The sequence below is a fragment of the Plectropomus leopardus genome, chromosome 7, assembly GCF_026936395.1.
Source record: "Plectropomus leopardus strain MGB_pleo_1.0 chromosome 7, ASM2693639v1, whole genome shotgun sequence".
In the NCBI taxonomy this organism is placed as follows: Eukaryota; Metazoa; Chordata; class Actinopteri; order Perciformes; family Serranidae; genus Plectropomus; species Plectropomus leopardus.
The window spans coordinates 28,359,450-28,373,613 of record NC_142182.1 but is presented as its reverse complement, the minus strand read 5'-3'; the positions used below and the strand labels follow the sequence as shown (position 1 = coordinate 28,373,613).

Sequence of the window (14,164 nt, the reverse complement as noted above, 5' to 3'; positions counted from 1 at the left end):
ATACCTTGGGCTATTCTAACTTGTTTCAGATTTGATTTAACATGAGCCAAAAAAAAAAGGGTGAATCTTGGATTGGGAATTCTCCTGCCATCCCACCACATCTTTCTCAAACAGACTTTGATGAGTTTTATATTTCTTTTTTTCCTACATAGTAAGGTGTATTATTGTAGCTCAGAGTTCACCAAAGGCAGCACTGCCGCTGAAGCTTAGATTCTTAGCCTTATACAATATCTTGACAATGTACTCACACATCTACAGTAAAGGAACAGGCAGATAAATGCTCAAAAACACCACATACATGGCAGCACTGCACTCATACACTCAGTGTATGGAGTTCACCCACACAGTGTTGACCTGTATGGCTGCTCTATTGAAACGGACAGCAGCCAACCAACAGACTCAGGTTGTTATTGATGGGACAGAACATTGGCTTGACATTTTTGTTTAGCCCCAACAAGAGTAAACTTTGATGGTTGATGTGAGATTAATGCTATGACAGCAGAAGAAAAGTCAAGCACGCACTATCCTACAGCTAAAGTATAGTGTCTATCTCAGTGTGTATTTGTGTGTGTTTGTTCTATATCTATGGCTCAGCTGGCCCATAGTAGGGTTGCAGCAGTACGAGATTTTCACAGTGCAATAACCGTCCAAGAAAATACTGTGCCAACGGAATCACGGTATTACAGAATAATTATTATTTTCAGTTAAAATGACCCTTAAATGAATCAAAATGTCTTATTACTATAATAAAACATGAAACCATTTTTTAATGGAAATATGTTAAAAAGTCTCCCTTTGAACTAAAATAAAGGTAAATTATCCATCCAATATCGTCGATAAGCAAATACACACAGTATGATAATCGTCAACTTTCATATCACAGTATACCTTAAAACTGGTATATCGCTGCAACTGTAGCCCATAATATAACTTATTCCACAACATACAGTATAAGCAGTGTTAGGGTCATTACTGAAAGTAATGCATTACACACCACTTATCACTTTTAGATATAGAAATGCATTACTTAACTTATTTACTCCCTGTAGCGAGTAATACATTACACCTCTCAACATCACTTGAAATGCATTGTCAAGTAATTGACCCTTCACTAAGCCCCACCTGTTGGTGATGGTCCGTTAAAGTTTTGGAGATAGCATGGAGCCCACACTTACACACTTTCACCAACTGCACTCCCCGCAGAAATATTATCAAACATTTAGGAGAAAAATGTGATTTCAAAAAACGTGATTTCAGAGTACAGCACATAGAGGTGTCAACAATATGCATTTGAGGGATATATCCAGGATGTCAGTGTGACTCAACAGCAAAAACAAGTTAAAAAGATAAAGATAGAAGGTCAAGCCTAACGTACAGATCATGGTTTACAAGACAATGACATCACCTGGCAGTTTAGACAGAAGAAAATCAAACCAGTAGGAAACTGCAGATTTTCAGCCAGCTATGTATCATCATAGTGTGGAGATGAACAGTATTTGGGTTCCTCTGTAGCTCCCTGCCCATCTGCTGGTGAAGGTGCAGCCGCTGGCGGCAAGGAGGGAAACCAAACACCGTTCATCTGCACACACTGCGAAGACACATAGCTGGTTGACAATCTTCAGATTTTCCCCATTTCTGTTTTCTGTTTTTGGATGCTATACTATGATTGGCCAGTTGAGGGGCGCTTGCCAGTTAAGAATCTTAAACCTTAAATATGCTGACATATCAGCACAAAACCATTAACACCATAAGTTTACGACAGACTTAAAAGAGAAAAAAATGTGTTTAAATGGCATGTAAACTGTATTTAAAGGGCTAGATCAGGTTATTGAAGTGGGCTTGTATGAGGTACTCATCAATAGTCAATGTATGACATGCAGTAGATGACGGTCGGCATGCACCCACTTTGGAGAAGCAGGCTGGAGTCTGACATTGAAGCTAAGCAATGTACTGCTTTGAATGTGTCAGTAACAAAATGTATTTTAGCCACCTAAAAAACCTGAACCTGACTGTGTTTTGTTGCTGACCCCCATCCACAGCAGTACATTGCTTAGCTTCTGCGTCGGACTACAGCCTGCCACTTCAAACTAGGGGCGGGCAGACTATCATCTACTGAATATAACACATTGACTATGGATTAGTACCTCATACAACGCCATTTCAAAAAATCTGAACTATAGCTTCAATGGGCTAAAAACACAAATTCTCACTCGCTTGATAGTAGGTTTGTCCAGCTTATATGATGTGATTATCACTAAAGCAGTCTCCTAAATAGTTCATCAGTAAACCTGTTTCCCCTCATCATCATCACTCTCAATCGATGCACTAGATTCTATATTGTTATTTTCTATCTTCCCATTATGCAGGTAATTAAAGGATTTATGTAACTCAAGTAATGACATAATTGTTTGATTAGTAACTTTTATCTTATTGCAAAATTTAGGAATTGTAACATGTTACAGTTCAAGATGTTTATGTGTATAAGCCATTTGGATTATTTCCACATCACCAGGTTAGTGTGATTCTTTTCTCTCTTTTGTAAATGAACATGGAAGAACATTTGAATGCAGCATCAATGAGTAATTAAACACTTAGTCTCTCAAGGAAAACCACTGTTTTATTGTGAAGGGCAGGATGCAGTAAATTCCACAGAGATGGCTCTCAGCCAAAGGCAGTCTTTCAGTCCAAAGCAGGGTCTCCAGCCATTCATCACATTCTCAGCAGCAAAAACAGGGGATCCTATCAAAGACCTGAACCTCTCTGAAGAAACTCCTATGATGATGCATGATGTGATGATGTTGTGTTTTGATCCATTTTTCTTGCTGTATCCTTCAAGAAGTGAGAGAAATACATCTACAGTTTAGGAACACAGGAAGTCCCTGTTCAATATGTTGACATGATTTCCTTTCACTGTTGCAGATGCATCAATGCATGGGGAGGTACCCGACTTCTATGGAGGTAAGACTGATTATAATAGCAAATAATCATGGTTACTTATTCCACTGCCATAAAAATGTCTTCCTGGACTCTTCATGGAGATTCAATAACGATGAAAATAGATGCTTGTTGGTTTTGGCCAGTGTTGTACCATAAGACATTCAGCATTGATACATACAGTCACACACACAGTCTCTCTTTTTTTTCCTCTCTTTCTCTCTCACACACACACACACGCATACATACACACACAAGCATACACACATTTAGTTGACACTGCCATTTCTGTCTGCTGAATGTTGAAATGGCAAGCTTGCCAATACCACCAGTCTAGCCAAAAGACTCCGCCACTCACTGCGTTTGATGTGAGAGAGTCTAATTGAAATGCAATTTTGAGATTCCAGCCTACATCCATGCACTTTTAAAAAGAATTTTCACTCATCTGGATCTAAAATGTTCCTTTGTGGGACATAATTAAGCTGTAATCTTTTCCCGCACAAAATACTTGTAAAATGTTGCAGAAGTGGTGGTAAGGTTTTGAGACCATGAGGTTACAGAAAATGTTCAATAACCTTAAAGGCTGACAGGCTTTTATGAACATCTATATGTTATGTCGAATTAACCGTGAGGATTTCTAACTGCTCTTTCATATCAGGACCATATGCGTAAATAACTGAAATGAATGAAAACAGGATGTGTTTCTATTTGATTTATTGTCTTCAAACCAGAAATGAACAAGCAGCAGCTGTTTACTGGCAGGATGATGAGTTTGTGGCCTTTGAGTTCAGAGAAAGAAGCCAGCTTTTACTTGTGCTCAGTGCGGCACCACTACATCTGTTTGAAAGACCTGTGACTTGTTTGTCGAATTATTTTGTCGAAATAAGTCTTACACAAGAGATGTTTCAGGCATAAAGTTAGAATTCATGTTTATTCCAAAAAAAGAAACTCACCACTTACAATAACTTTGTTGTTTGTTCATGGACATCATCATATGGCTTTGATTTCCATGGAAAGACAACTGCCAAGAACAGGGACTGGTTTCACTTGAACAATTTCCTGTTGTGAATATCTGTTTGTTGGACTGCATTTTCACAAGTACAAACCAAGGGTTCAAAAAAATGATACATCTTTATGTAAAGAGGACACGCCACTTTTTCAGCTACAGTAGGCACAGTATTGACCTAAGACAGAAATTGTACTTCCTCGCATATTATGTAATAAAATATCTTCTGCTCAGTAAACTATTACAAAAATCACTGAAGTGCATGAAAACATATTATACAGATAACCGTGCAAAATATACCACACTATGTGTGCATGTGAGTTCACAGTTTACACAAAATAGCAGCGACACTCAGCCTGGCTCCAAGTTGTTATATTCTACAAAGCAAGGACTCAGCTCACACACACACACACTTAAAGCAGCAAAACTAACTAACATTTACTGAAAATATCACACTTTACAATCTTGAAAAATCTCGACATGTTAAGATATTATTACAGTCATGTTTACTTTATTTAATAATAACAAACTAGCTAGCAATTGATCTCAGGATCTTAGGTTTAGACTTATATAGAGCTGCAACACGTTCTCATACCAACTCGTCACATGGTCACTCTGTCAGTGACCTTCTGCGTCTACTTATGACGTTTTAGGTATCTTTCTGTGTCAGCTGTTTACACTCCAGGATGCTGTTACCGTGATGTCAACAAATGCACATTGCTCTAATGTTTACACAGCAGCACAGGGAAATCCAGGCGCTTGGTTGTTGGTTGTTTGCGGGACCCATCGACCTCTCCACCCTCCTGCCAAAAAGCGCGCATGCACATCATGCACATGCGTTGCATGATGTGCATATAATGACAACGCCACCAGTTCTGTCCAAGCGGGTTCTCATCTGAGCCATTCGGCCACGTTCTGGTTGGACGCAGAAGGTGGCTCTTGGCATCACGCTTGTACGCTGAAAGCACTGAAAGAGCGGATTTGACTAGTTTGGAGTGAGAACGGGCTGAGCACAAATAAAACACTTTTAAATCTTAAATCCAATAAAGAGGAATAAAGTAAATGACAAAATATAGACAACTGATTTTTAGCGTTTTAACCATTTTCACCATCTAACTGATTTTAACTATTTCAGCTAGTTTGTTACCCCAAAAATGTATGTTTTTAACCTTAGTACACATTTTAACATACATATCATGAACTTGCAAGGCTTTGTATAAATAGTCTGTGAGTATTATTTTTCAGCATGCCGCGTCTCTGGTAGCTCACTTTGTAGAGCACATACCTTTAAGACTCAGTCCTTTTAGCAGCAGCTCAGGTTTGATTCTGAGCCTCTTTTCTGCACATCACCCTCTCCTTTTCTCCCGCCTTTCCTGTCTTTCCCCAGATTATACTATCCAACGAAAGTAAAATGTCCAAAAATAAATTAATGATGATAATCTTGGAAAAAAAGGAATCTTGGAAAAAAGAAAGAAAAAGCCTACAGTCTTATGAAAAATAAGAGACATAATACATCTTTGGAATATTCATCACCTCCTAAATTCAACCCACTATTCAAGCTTTTGTACTGTAGTTTGATGCATTTACTGAAATGCAATGAAAACCAAAGAAAAGAACTATGTCAGATGCAAATGGGCCTCAGTTGCAACTCTGCCCATCATCTGTCCACTGCAGCCCCGAGGTAGTAAAACTACATTAATATCAGCCTGTCTGGATGCGTTAAGGGACAGGCAGTGACAGACGGCTGCCTTTCTCATGGTCTACAATAGGACAGGACTAATGAAAATCTATCTGGAGGTCATGTTTCTATCCACGGCTATTTCTGGATTTCTCCTACTTGCAGATGGACGTTAATCCTAATAGAGATGGTTAAATTCCAAGACATTGCCCTGTAGTGAGCAGATGAATGTAGGATAGTCATTTGAGCTAGAAACTGTGTTAGAGCTGCCATGCCGCATTGTGGGGTTTAAATTGGTATGATGGATGATTCAGATGAATGATATAATGTGGTGGTGTGATTAATTGAAAAAACCCTCATATGTAGATATGAATTTTGATATTTTGATTTTGATATTGATATTGATATTGATTTTCTGAATTTTTCTTTTTTTCCTGTTATTTCCATGATTGTTTGTCATTTGATTTTCATATAATCCTTTTTTGCTGATTATCCTTAAATATTAGGTGACAAATTTAATTGTTAAAAAGAATCGTTCAACATTTTGGGAGCTGGGCTCATTAACTTTCTTGCCCTGAGTTACATGAGATGATAGATTTCCACGTCTGTTGCTTTTTATGTCATGTACGGTTAAATATGAAGCCACATTCAGCCGCCTGTTAGCTTTGCAAATTGGAAACAGGGATATAGTTTTAACCTGGGAACATGGCAACAAAATCAGCAAAACCAGCACCTAGAGGACAGTAATTGACATGTTTAATCTTGTTTTTTTAAATTTGCTGAGTGGGGTCATTTCAGGTTTTGCCAATCACGTCCATTGTGATTTTATGCAAATCAGTTGAATTGGCATTATGACAATTCTGGCAAATTAAAAAGTAGCTGACATCAGCGACCTGTGCAGTTGGCAGCACAAAACTAAATACACCCTGAATTGCATTCGTAACAAGCAATATTGCTATGTTATTAACATAATATTTTCTTAAATGGACTAACAGAGCCACTAGTATCTGACAGCCCTTAAACATTTAAGCCCCTGACGACAACATAGAGATTTTTTTAAATTATTGTTAAAGATTTGGAGGAGACATGACAGAGTCAGTCTCTCACAAAAACAAAAACTGGACCAAAATGACATCATTATGAATTTGAAACTGATGAAGAGCTGTCCAAACTAGCTGCAGGTCATTCTGAGTTCAACTTTCGCCAGATGGCGTTTTTATATATATCTTTCGCTTGCTTTGAAAGCGCCACAATTGATCAGTAACGGCTAATTAATTTAGTTGAACTGCTGAATTACCAAAATGATACCTCCTTATTTGACTACAAAAAAACAAAACAAGTTGGCAGCTAGCTGGAGGGATAGCCGGTGAACTAAACGTTTTTGGTAAGCTTAATGACCATCGCTGATAACAAGCAAGGCTTTTTGCTGTTGGCTATATTGTATGTAGTTTCCAGTAAATATCACAATACAAAAAGTGTTTTTTGTTTAAAAAAGTAACATAGCAAACAAAGGAAGTTATCAAGTTGGCTTTTCACCCATCTTTTAAGTGTTAACGTCTATAGTGTAATCCTGAGCGCATAGCTGATAGCTTCATGATTTGTTTATACAGTGTAACAAAAGTTCATGTTTAATGCATTCTGTGTGGATGGAGAACTCGGATGTTATGTGATGCTATGCAATAGTCAGATGCTCGTTTTCTTTTTGGACACTTTCATTATGTTACACTCTAGAGCATCTGCTGAATTAAGTGGGATTCAGTAAACCGGTCCAGTTGCGCGTTTGGCTTAATATCAAATCGGTTTAAAAATGTTCACACAGGCCCAACCCTATTAATCTGTACAAAAACCAAAATGTATAAAGCACAAGTTTAGGTTTTACAGTGGGATATGTGCCAGACTATTTCTTGGTGGGGCACAGTCACACTGAGGTTGCCAGGCAACCAGCAGAGGCTCCAGGAAGTCACAGAGTGTGGCCAAGATTTAGTCCAGAAATAGTCCCTATTGATCTTTACATCGAACACCCTGCAAGATTGTAAATATATATATTTCGCTAGTCATTTCTTTAAGTGATTTGCGTTGGCAAAAGAAATATCAACTCATCCAAGCACAACTGTGATTTTCAGAGGAAAACCTTTAAATGAAAAAATTCCAACAAAAAGCTGGCACTGTCTTTTTCCAAAAATACCGACGTTCTCTATTGATAAATAATAAATTGAGAGTTTCTACTATGTAGAGCAGGTTGTCATTTACTGTACTGTCAATGCGCACTGCACAAGGTACCGTGTGTTATTCTCTGGGAGAAAAAAAGTGGAAGAAGACTGTCAGCAAGGGGTAAATTGGAAAAAAAGGAAGGCTTGCCGATTCGTTGCTTGGGAACATGTTGCGATGCTGCATGCAGGTGGAATTGTTGATGGATTCAGTGAGGAGAGGAATATTATTTTCTGGTGGTCTCTTTCGGTCGTTTTTATCAATTTATTCTCTTTTCTTCTGCTTGAAGCATCGACCATAACTTTTACCATCTGTGTGGCTGTGTGTCACCTCCTGGACATTTTTGACATTATCTCCATTAGTCTGCAGAAATAACACATCGTGATGAACATAGGACTCTGCTGAATGTTTTTGATGCTGCACACATCAGTTCAGTACTATATATAGACTCCAGTTTTTTTAGGTCACTCAGCACTAATAACTGTGAGACAATGATTCTTATCATTTTGAATGCTTTGTCAAACTAGGGCAGAGATGAAGGAGCAGCCATAAGGGAGCAGAGTTGACCTGCACTCCTCGAAGGTCAGAACATTGCGTAGGTGGCCTTCCAGCCGGGATTCAATACAGAATCCCTATTTTTACTTATACTTACTTATACTTATACTTCACCAAGACATGGCTGAGTAAACCACTTCCATGTCAATTCTTGTTGAGCTTTTGAGTGGGTGTTGGTTGGAGTGCCTGCCCTGCAGTTTATTCAAAGTTTCCTAAACTTTTGTGAAAATTAGAGCTGAACAATGGTTTTAAGATAGTTTTTAATTTTATAATTGTTGTAGTTATTTTTTTAAGTGAAAAAAACAAAAAAAACAAAAAACCTTTTTGTAGTTTTTCAATGCTGCTTTCAGATTTTTTCAAATGTGATTTAAGCCTTTCTTTGTTGTACTTTATAGGCTGCATCTGACTCTGAAATATGAAACTGGAATTGGATATGGCTGTTCAATATGTATATTCAAAAATTTTTTTACCCTCTTTTTCCATATTGAGTTTGAAAGTTTGAACAAGGGATCCTAAAGGTGACTGCGACATTTACATAATGTTGTAAACAAGCCAAATAAGCCCTCCAAGCTAACGCATGCAAACTACACTAAAGACAGATCGGAAAAGTGCAACATTTTTTTTTTTTTTTTTTAACTGACACTAGATATCAACTAAAAGCTGTAAACTGTATCGTATGAAGTTGCTGTGAACTGTAGATTCATGACTTGTAGGCAGAGTGCAGAAGATGACATTATCTCGGAGTCTAACTCAGCAGAGTCTCTCTCCCTCTGGGCAGCTTCCTCCGTCTTACTGAGACTCCGTCAGAGAGCAGCATGAAAGCAAGGAGTCCTCAATCTACAGCTAAATCTGGGGACCAAAACACTTCACACTAACTGACAGAAAGAAAACAAACAACGAATAAACAAAAAACAACTGCTCCACTTGAAGGTTTCTCAGTCGACTGAGGGGTCTCCAGCTGATGATTTGTATCTTTGACTTTCAAGGGGCAGCCCTATGATGGTAAAAGTATTATCGTTGGGTTTTTGGACTGTAGGTCAGACAGAACATGACATTTGAAGATATCACCTTTAGCTGTGAAAAAATTAACTGCCACTTTTTAGGACTTTTGTTTTCTAGACAAAAAAATTAAGAGAACAGTCGGTCGAACAATTGATAATGAAAACAATTGTCGGCTGCAGCTGTCGAAAGTAAAAGTGATTGAATACGTTGAACTTCAGATGGACAGCTGACAGTGGAGGATGCTGCAGAATTCTTCTGAGAAGTGTGGGCATTTTAATACTTTTAATGTAGTTAAACTTGTCACTTTGGGATACAGTTTTAAGCAAGTCAAGGCGGCTGTTTTCCTTGAAGGCTAAAAACTTTAATAAACTAAAAGTGGAGCAGCTCCATACATTATACTTGAAGTTTGAGACTTGGTTTCTGGCTTTAAGAGAGAGAGATGTTTATGTTCACAAATAATGATTGAGCATTCCTAGATCATGGGATTAACATAATGGAATTTCTAATTTATGCTGTGTTCCCTTTAAAATCAACTATCACCTCAACTGATGAGTGTTTGATACTCTAAACGGCAGTGATCCCACTGAGGAACTTTTAAAACTGCAGTCATCATTTATTACCATAGCAGACTGTGTCTCACATTAATATGTGTTACGGCCTTTGAACACATCTGGATTCAAATCCACCCTCTCACATTTTCTTTTCTAATAGCTCTGCTCTGTTGCAGCCGTCATTTCAGAGAATAATTTGTTTTGACAGCAGTTGTGATTGCACAGCTGGCACCACACAGAGCACTCACTGACTGACACTGGCACTCTTATGTCTACACTTCTGAAAAATAGCTGGGCTGGCAGTGAAGCAGGATAATTATTTATTTAACATATGAAATTAAAAAAAAATTGTTATGCCACCACGTTCATGGTGAGGCTCAAGGGCTTGTGGGTAATTATTGCTACACTGTGCTTTTGGTGCCTCTAGGAAACAATATGTTATCTGTCCCACTTGGACACTCTCGGTCATGCAAACATGCCGTGCTGCAGATGTAGCCGAAACGCACAGCTGTGAGTAAAGTTAAATTCATCAGAGGATTAAGTGCTTGTGGGATTTGGGGTAATTATGTGACTATTTAAATGTGAAACAAACACAACGTTTATTTTGGTAAATGGGAAGAGCAACCCATTAAACAGCTGGAAATTTTGACAATAAGCAAGCAATTTAACAAATGGGGGAGGCTGCAGTTGTTTTATCTTCACACGTATTACACTGTTAGCATCTAAGCACCTAAAATTCTACCTGAAACCTCAATGAATAATTGATGTCTCATTAGAAACTGATGCTGCTCTGCAGCTGAAAAGGAGAATGTTTGATAATGAAATTTGTCCAGAGAAGATCTCTTCCAGCAAGCCCAGGAGACAACTGCATTTGACTGCTGTGTGTGTGTGTGTGTGTGTGTGTGTGTGTGTGTGTGTGTGTGTGTGTGTGTGTGTGGGGGGGGAGGGGGGGTATCTTCTTCTGTTACTACAGACGTGGTCTTCCCTGATTGTAAGTTCTGTCTTTGTGTGGTTGTGTGTGTGGGAAAATCTCTCCACTGACTATGCAAATAATTACTCGCTTGTTAGAAAGGGCAACACAGGGCATCCACAGTGAAGTGATGTTAAAAGATGAAACAGAGAAAGTGTTTTATGCAGCAGAAAAAGAGAAACTGAGACACACATATACAGAGAGAGATTGAAAGAGGGATGCAGCTTTGGAGAGTTGGGAGGAGATTTTTCTCAGTTTTGGACAAAACATATAAGGCATGTTTTTTGGCATGAGGGTGAAAAGAGTTTATGTTAGAATACACTAGGCATCTGAGGGTGTGAGGCTTTGAGAGATGGAGACAGAGAGAGAAAGAATGATGATTTGAGAAAAACAAGGCTGAGTCTACAGCCATGCTAGCAGCTCTCTGAGGCTGCAATTACACACAGCGGTGCTTTGAGCTCACAATGACAAGGCTGTCATGCTGAGTTTAACAGGTATAATGTTGACAGTTTCTATTGAATATTGACTTATTCTTTTGTGTTAGTGTTCTAACATTTGATGACACACAAACAATTTGAGACACAAAGTTAAGTTGAGGCTGACGCGAATGCAATTATTCGTCATAAAACAGTCAAAATGAAAATTTGACTTTAAGATGTGCCAGATGGGTTATTGCGGTTAATCATGAATGTCTGGACTAATTTCCATAATGATCTTTTTAAGTGTAGTTTCACTCCCAAAATGACAAATGTTAAACCAAAGACTTGAGGGTTCATCCTTATGAGCATTGTGATAATCTGAATCAAATTTCAATGAAATCCATCCAGTTGAGACATTTCACTCAAAAAACAGTGGTGCCCCTTAAAATGTTTAATGGGTGGCCTAATGGGGCCATTGAAAACTTTGGCATGGCACACCAAAACCAAAAGCCATTACTAAATTTCAGTAATTTTCTTATGCTGTTGTGGTATATATAGGCTAGTGGGAAACTATGTCATTAGATAACCTACAGTACATGACACCAGGCCCCGAAGCAAGCAGTACTGACACAGAAGCTCAGCAGCGTACTGTTGCAGAGGGGTCAGCTACAAAACCTATTTTAGCCGCCTAGAAAAAAACTGTATCAGTTTAAGAGTATGTGATATGGAGAATATTTTCACTGCTTTACCTTGCAGTCAGATCGCCCCTTTCATTTGGAACAACATTTTCTCACCATAGAACTTCTGTATCCTTATGCATGAGCACAACTCTGTTGCACACTGTATTTTGCGGCAGATCAGTTGTTTGGGTTAAACTCTCAGCGGTTTACAGAGGGAGACAACAGTAGGCTGAAAGAAAGAGATGTCTCAGAGTAGAAAAGTTACCGTTGGCTAAAATATATTTTGTTGCTATAACACCTGTCCACAGCAGCGGTTAGCGTCTGTGGTGGTGCTCCTGTCTGCTTCTCCAAACTGGAGGCGGCAACTGACATTAACTGTATATAATACACTGATAATAGATAAGTACCTCATACAACCCTGCGTCAGAAGACCTGAAGTATCCTTTTAAGGAATCACATACTGATCTTCGTTTGTTTCTTATTTTACAATATATGTTACTTATCTGATGTGCATAGACTAATAACGGCACAGTTAATATTCTGATTTTCACAACAATCCTCTTTTAATGTGTTGTGTCTTTACATGTGTTAGCTAATTCAGTGTTCTTCAAATAGGCTTGTTGTTTTTTTTCTTCCCAGAAATGACAGATATACAGCTTTTAAGGAGCACCCTAATAGTGAGGAACGAAACATTCACTGTTTATCAAGCCTACTCAAATTTAAAAACACCATACAGAGGCCTCTAATTATTATTTTTTGTTATTTTTACAAGCTGGGGCCAACTATTGTTCATGCTGTTTGTGGCCCTCCTTGATGGCGCCACTGTCAAAAACACAAACATCAGCCTCATGGTGGCACTAGAGCATCACTGAAGTCAGTAGAATCGATTGTTGATACAAAATTTCATGAGAATCCATCCAATAATCATTTAAATATTTAAGTCTTGCCCAGAAGCGGTGGACTGACTGACTGACACTGCGATTGTAGACAGAGTTAAGAGATCTTTAGAGTGGAAGGGAAATCCAGCAAAGGTACAGAGAGATGAGCAGAGCGTGACAGTGGGATATACTGAGCTAGAGAGATGAGGTGAGGACACAGGGAAGCCAGAGAGCGTTGGAGACGGATAGACAGAGAGAGCGAAATGAGGCAGAGAATGTAAGAGGCCTGTGTGTGTCTCCAGGCAGTGGGCCTTATGTGGCCTGCTTCAACACTCCCCTTCACCATCTGTCACAACCCACATTACAGGGAAAGGATAGGAACAGCACCAGCGCTCATCTCTCCGAGTTTCGCTCCAACTGCTATTTCAGCACTGCACCAGAGCCTCGGTGGCTCCCCTCCTCCTGCCCAGCTCACATTTATATTTCATATTTACATGCAAAGCATTTATCTGACACTCTTGCAGGGCAATCCAAGTGCAACAGTAGAATAGGGTCTCTGTATTCCCTTTACTCAACCGTTTCTTCCTCTTTATTTCTTCACTCTGTTTTTGTACTCTTATTTTCCCAAAACACAGTTTCCCACTCAATTTGCCTTCCATCAGCCCCACAGTACCCCATTGTCTAATTCTCTCTCAGCCAGCTGCAATTCTGAATCCTTGGGATTTACATCAATGTCAAGCATTCACACACGGTTGGCTGCTGGAGTGTGTGAGTGGGAGTGTGTGAGTGGGAGTGTGTGAGTGGGAGTCTATCCTGTCTCCTAACGTCTTAATTGCTGCCTCCTGGTTGGCCATCCTGGTGCGAAAAGGGAACAGCTAACTTGCTGCTGTACAATTCTGTCATCGTACTGGTTAGGATTATAAGATTTTTAATTCCCTCTGCTTCCTTGCAGCAGATAATTATGCGTCTGGTTCAGTGATTTTTAACTGCACATATTCAGGATTGCTATGCATCGATGTCAAGCGCTCACACATGTTTAACGTCTGGAATGCATTTGATTACTGCTTTATTCTGCACAAACATTTCCTGTTTTTGTTTGGGTAAATATTAGTGTAAATGCATCTTTTGTTCATGTTTCTGGAGGTTGCTCACTGTCAGTCACTATGACATTTTCAGAGTGACTCCTGAGTGCCAATACCAGCCTAGTTAGAAGAATCGAATAGAAACAGGATATTACTGTCTGAAAGAGCGAGCTTCTCCCCATTGAGGTGTCAGCTGTGCTC

At 39.0% G+C, this 14,164-nt stretch overlaps 1 protein-coding gene across 3 annotated transcripts in view; it reads left to right on the top strand.

The window, feature by feature from the left end:
* The window catches only part of cntn1a (contactin 1a), a 98,722-nt gene that overhangs the window by 45,690 nt on the left and 38,868 nt on the right, over positions 1-14,164 (top strand). For all 3 annotated transcript variants that reach the window (XM_042495847.2, XM_088080368.1, XM_088080369.1), the window contains one exon: positions 2,920-2,958. In XM_042495847.2, the coding sequence (XP_042351781.1) occupies positions 2,920-2,958 (39 nt within the window). The remainder of the gene's footprint in view (positions 1-2,919; positions 2,959-14,164) is intronic.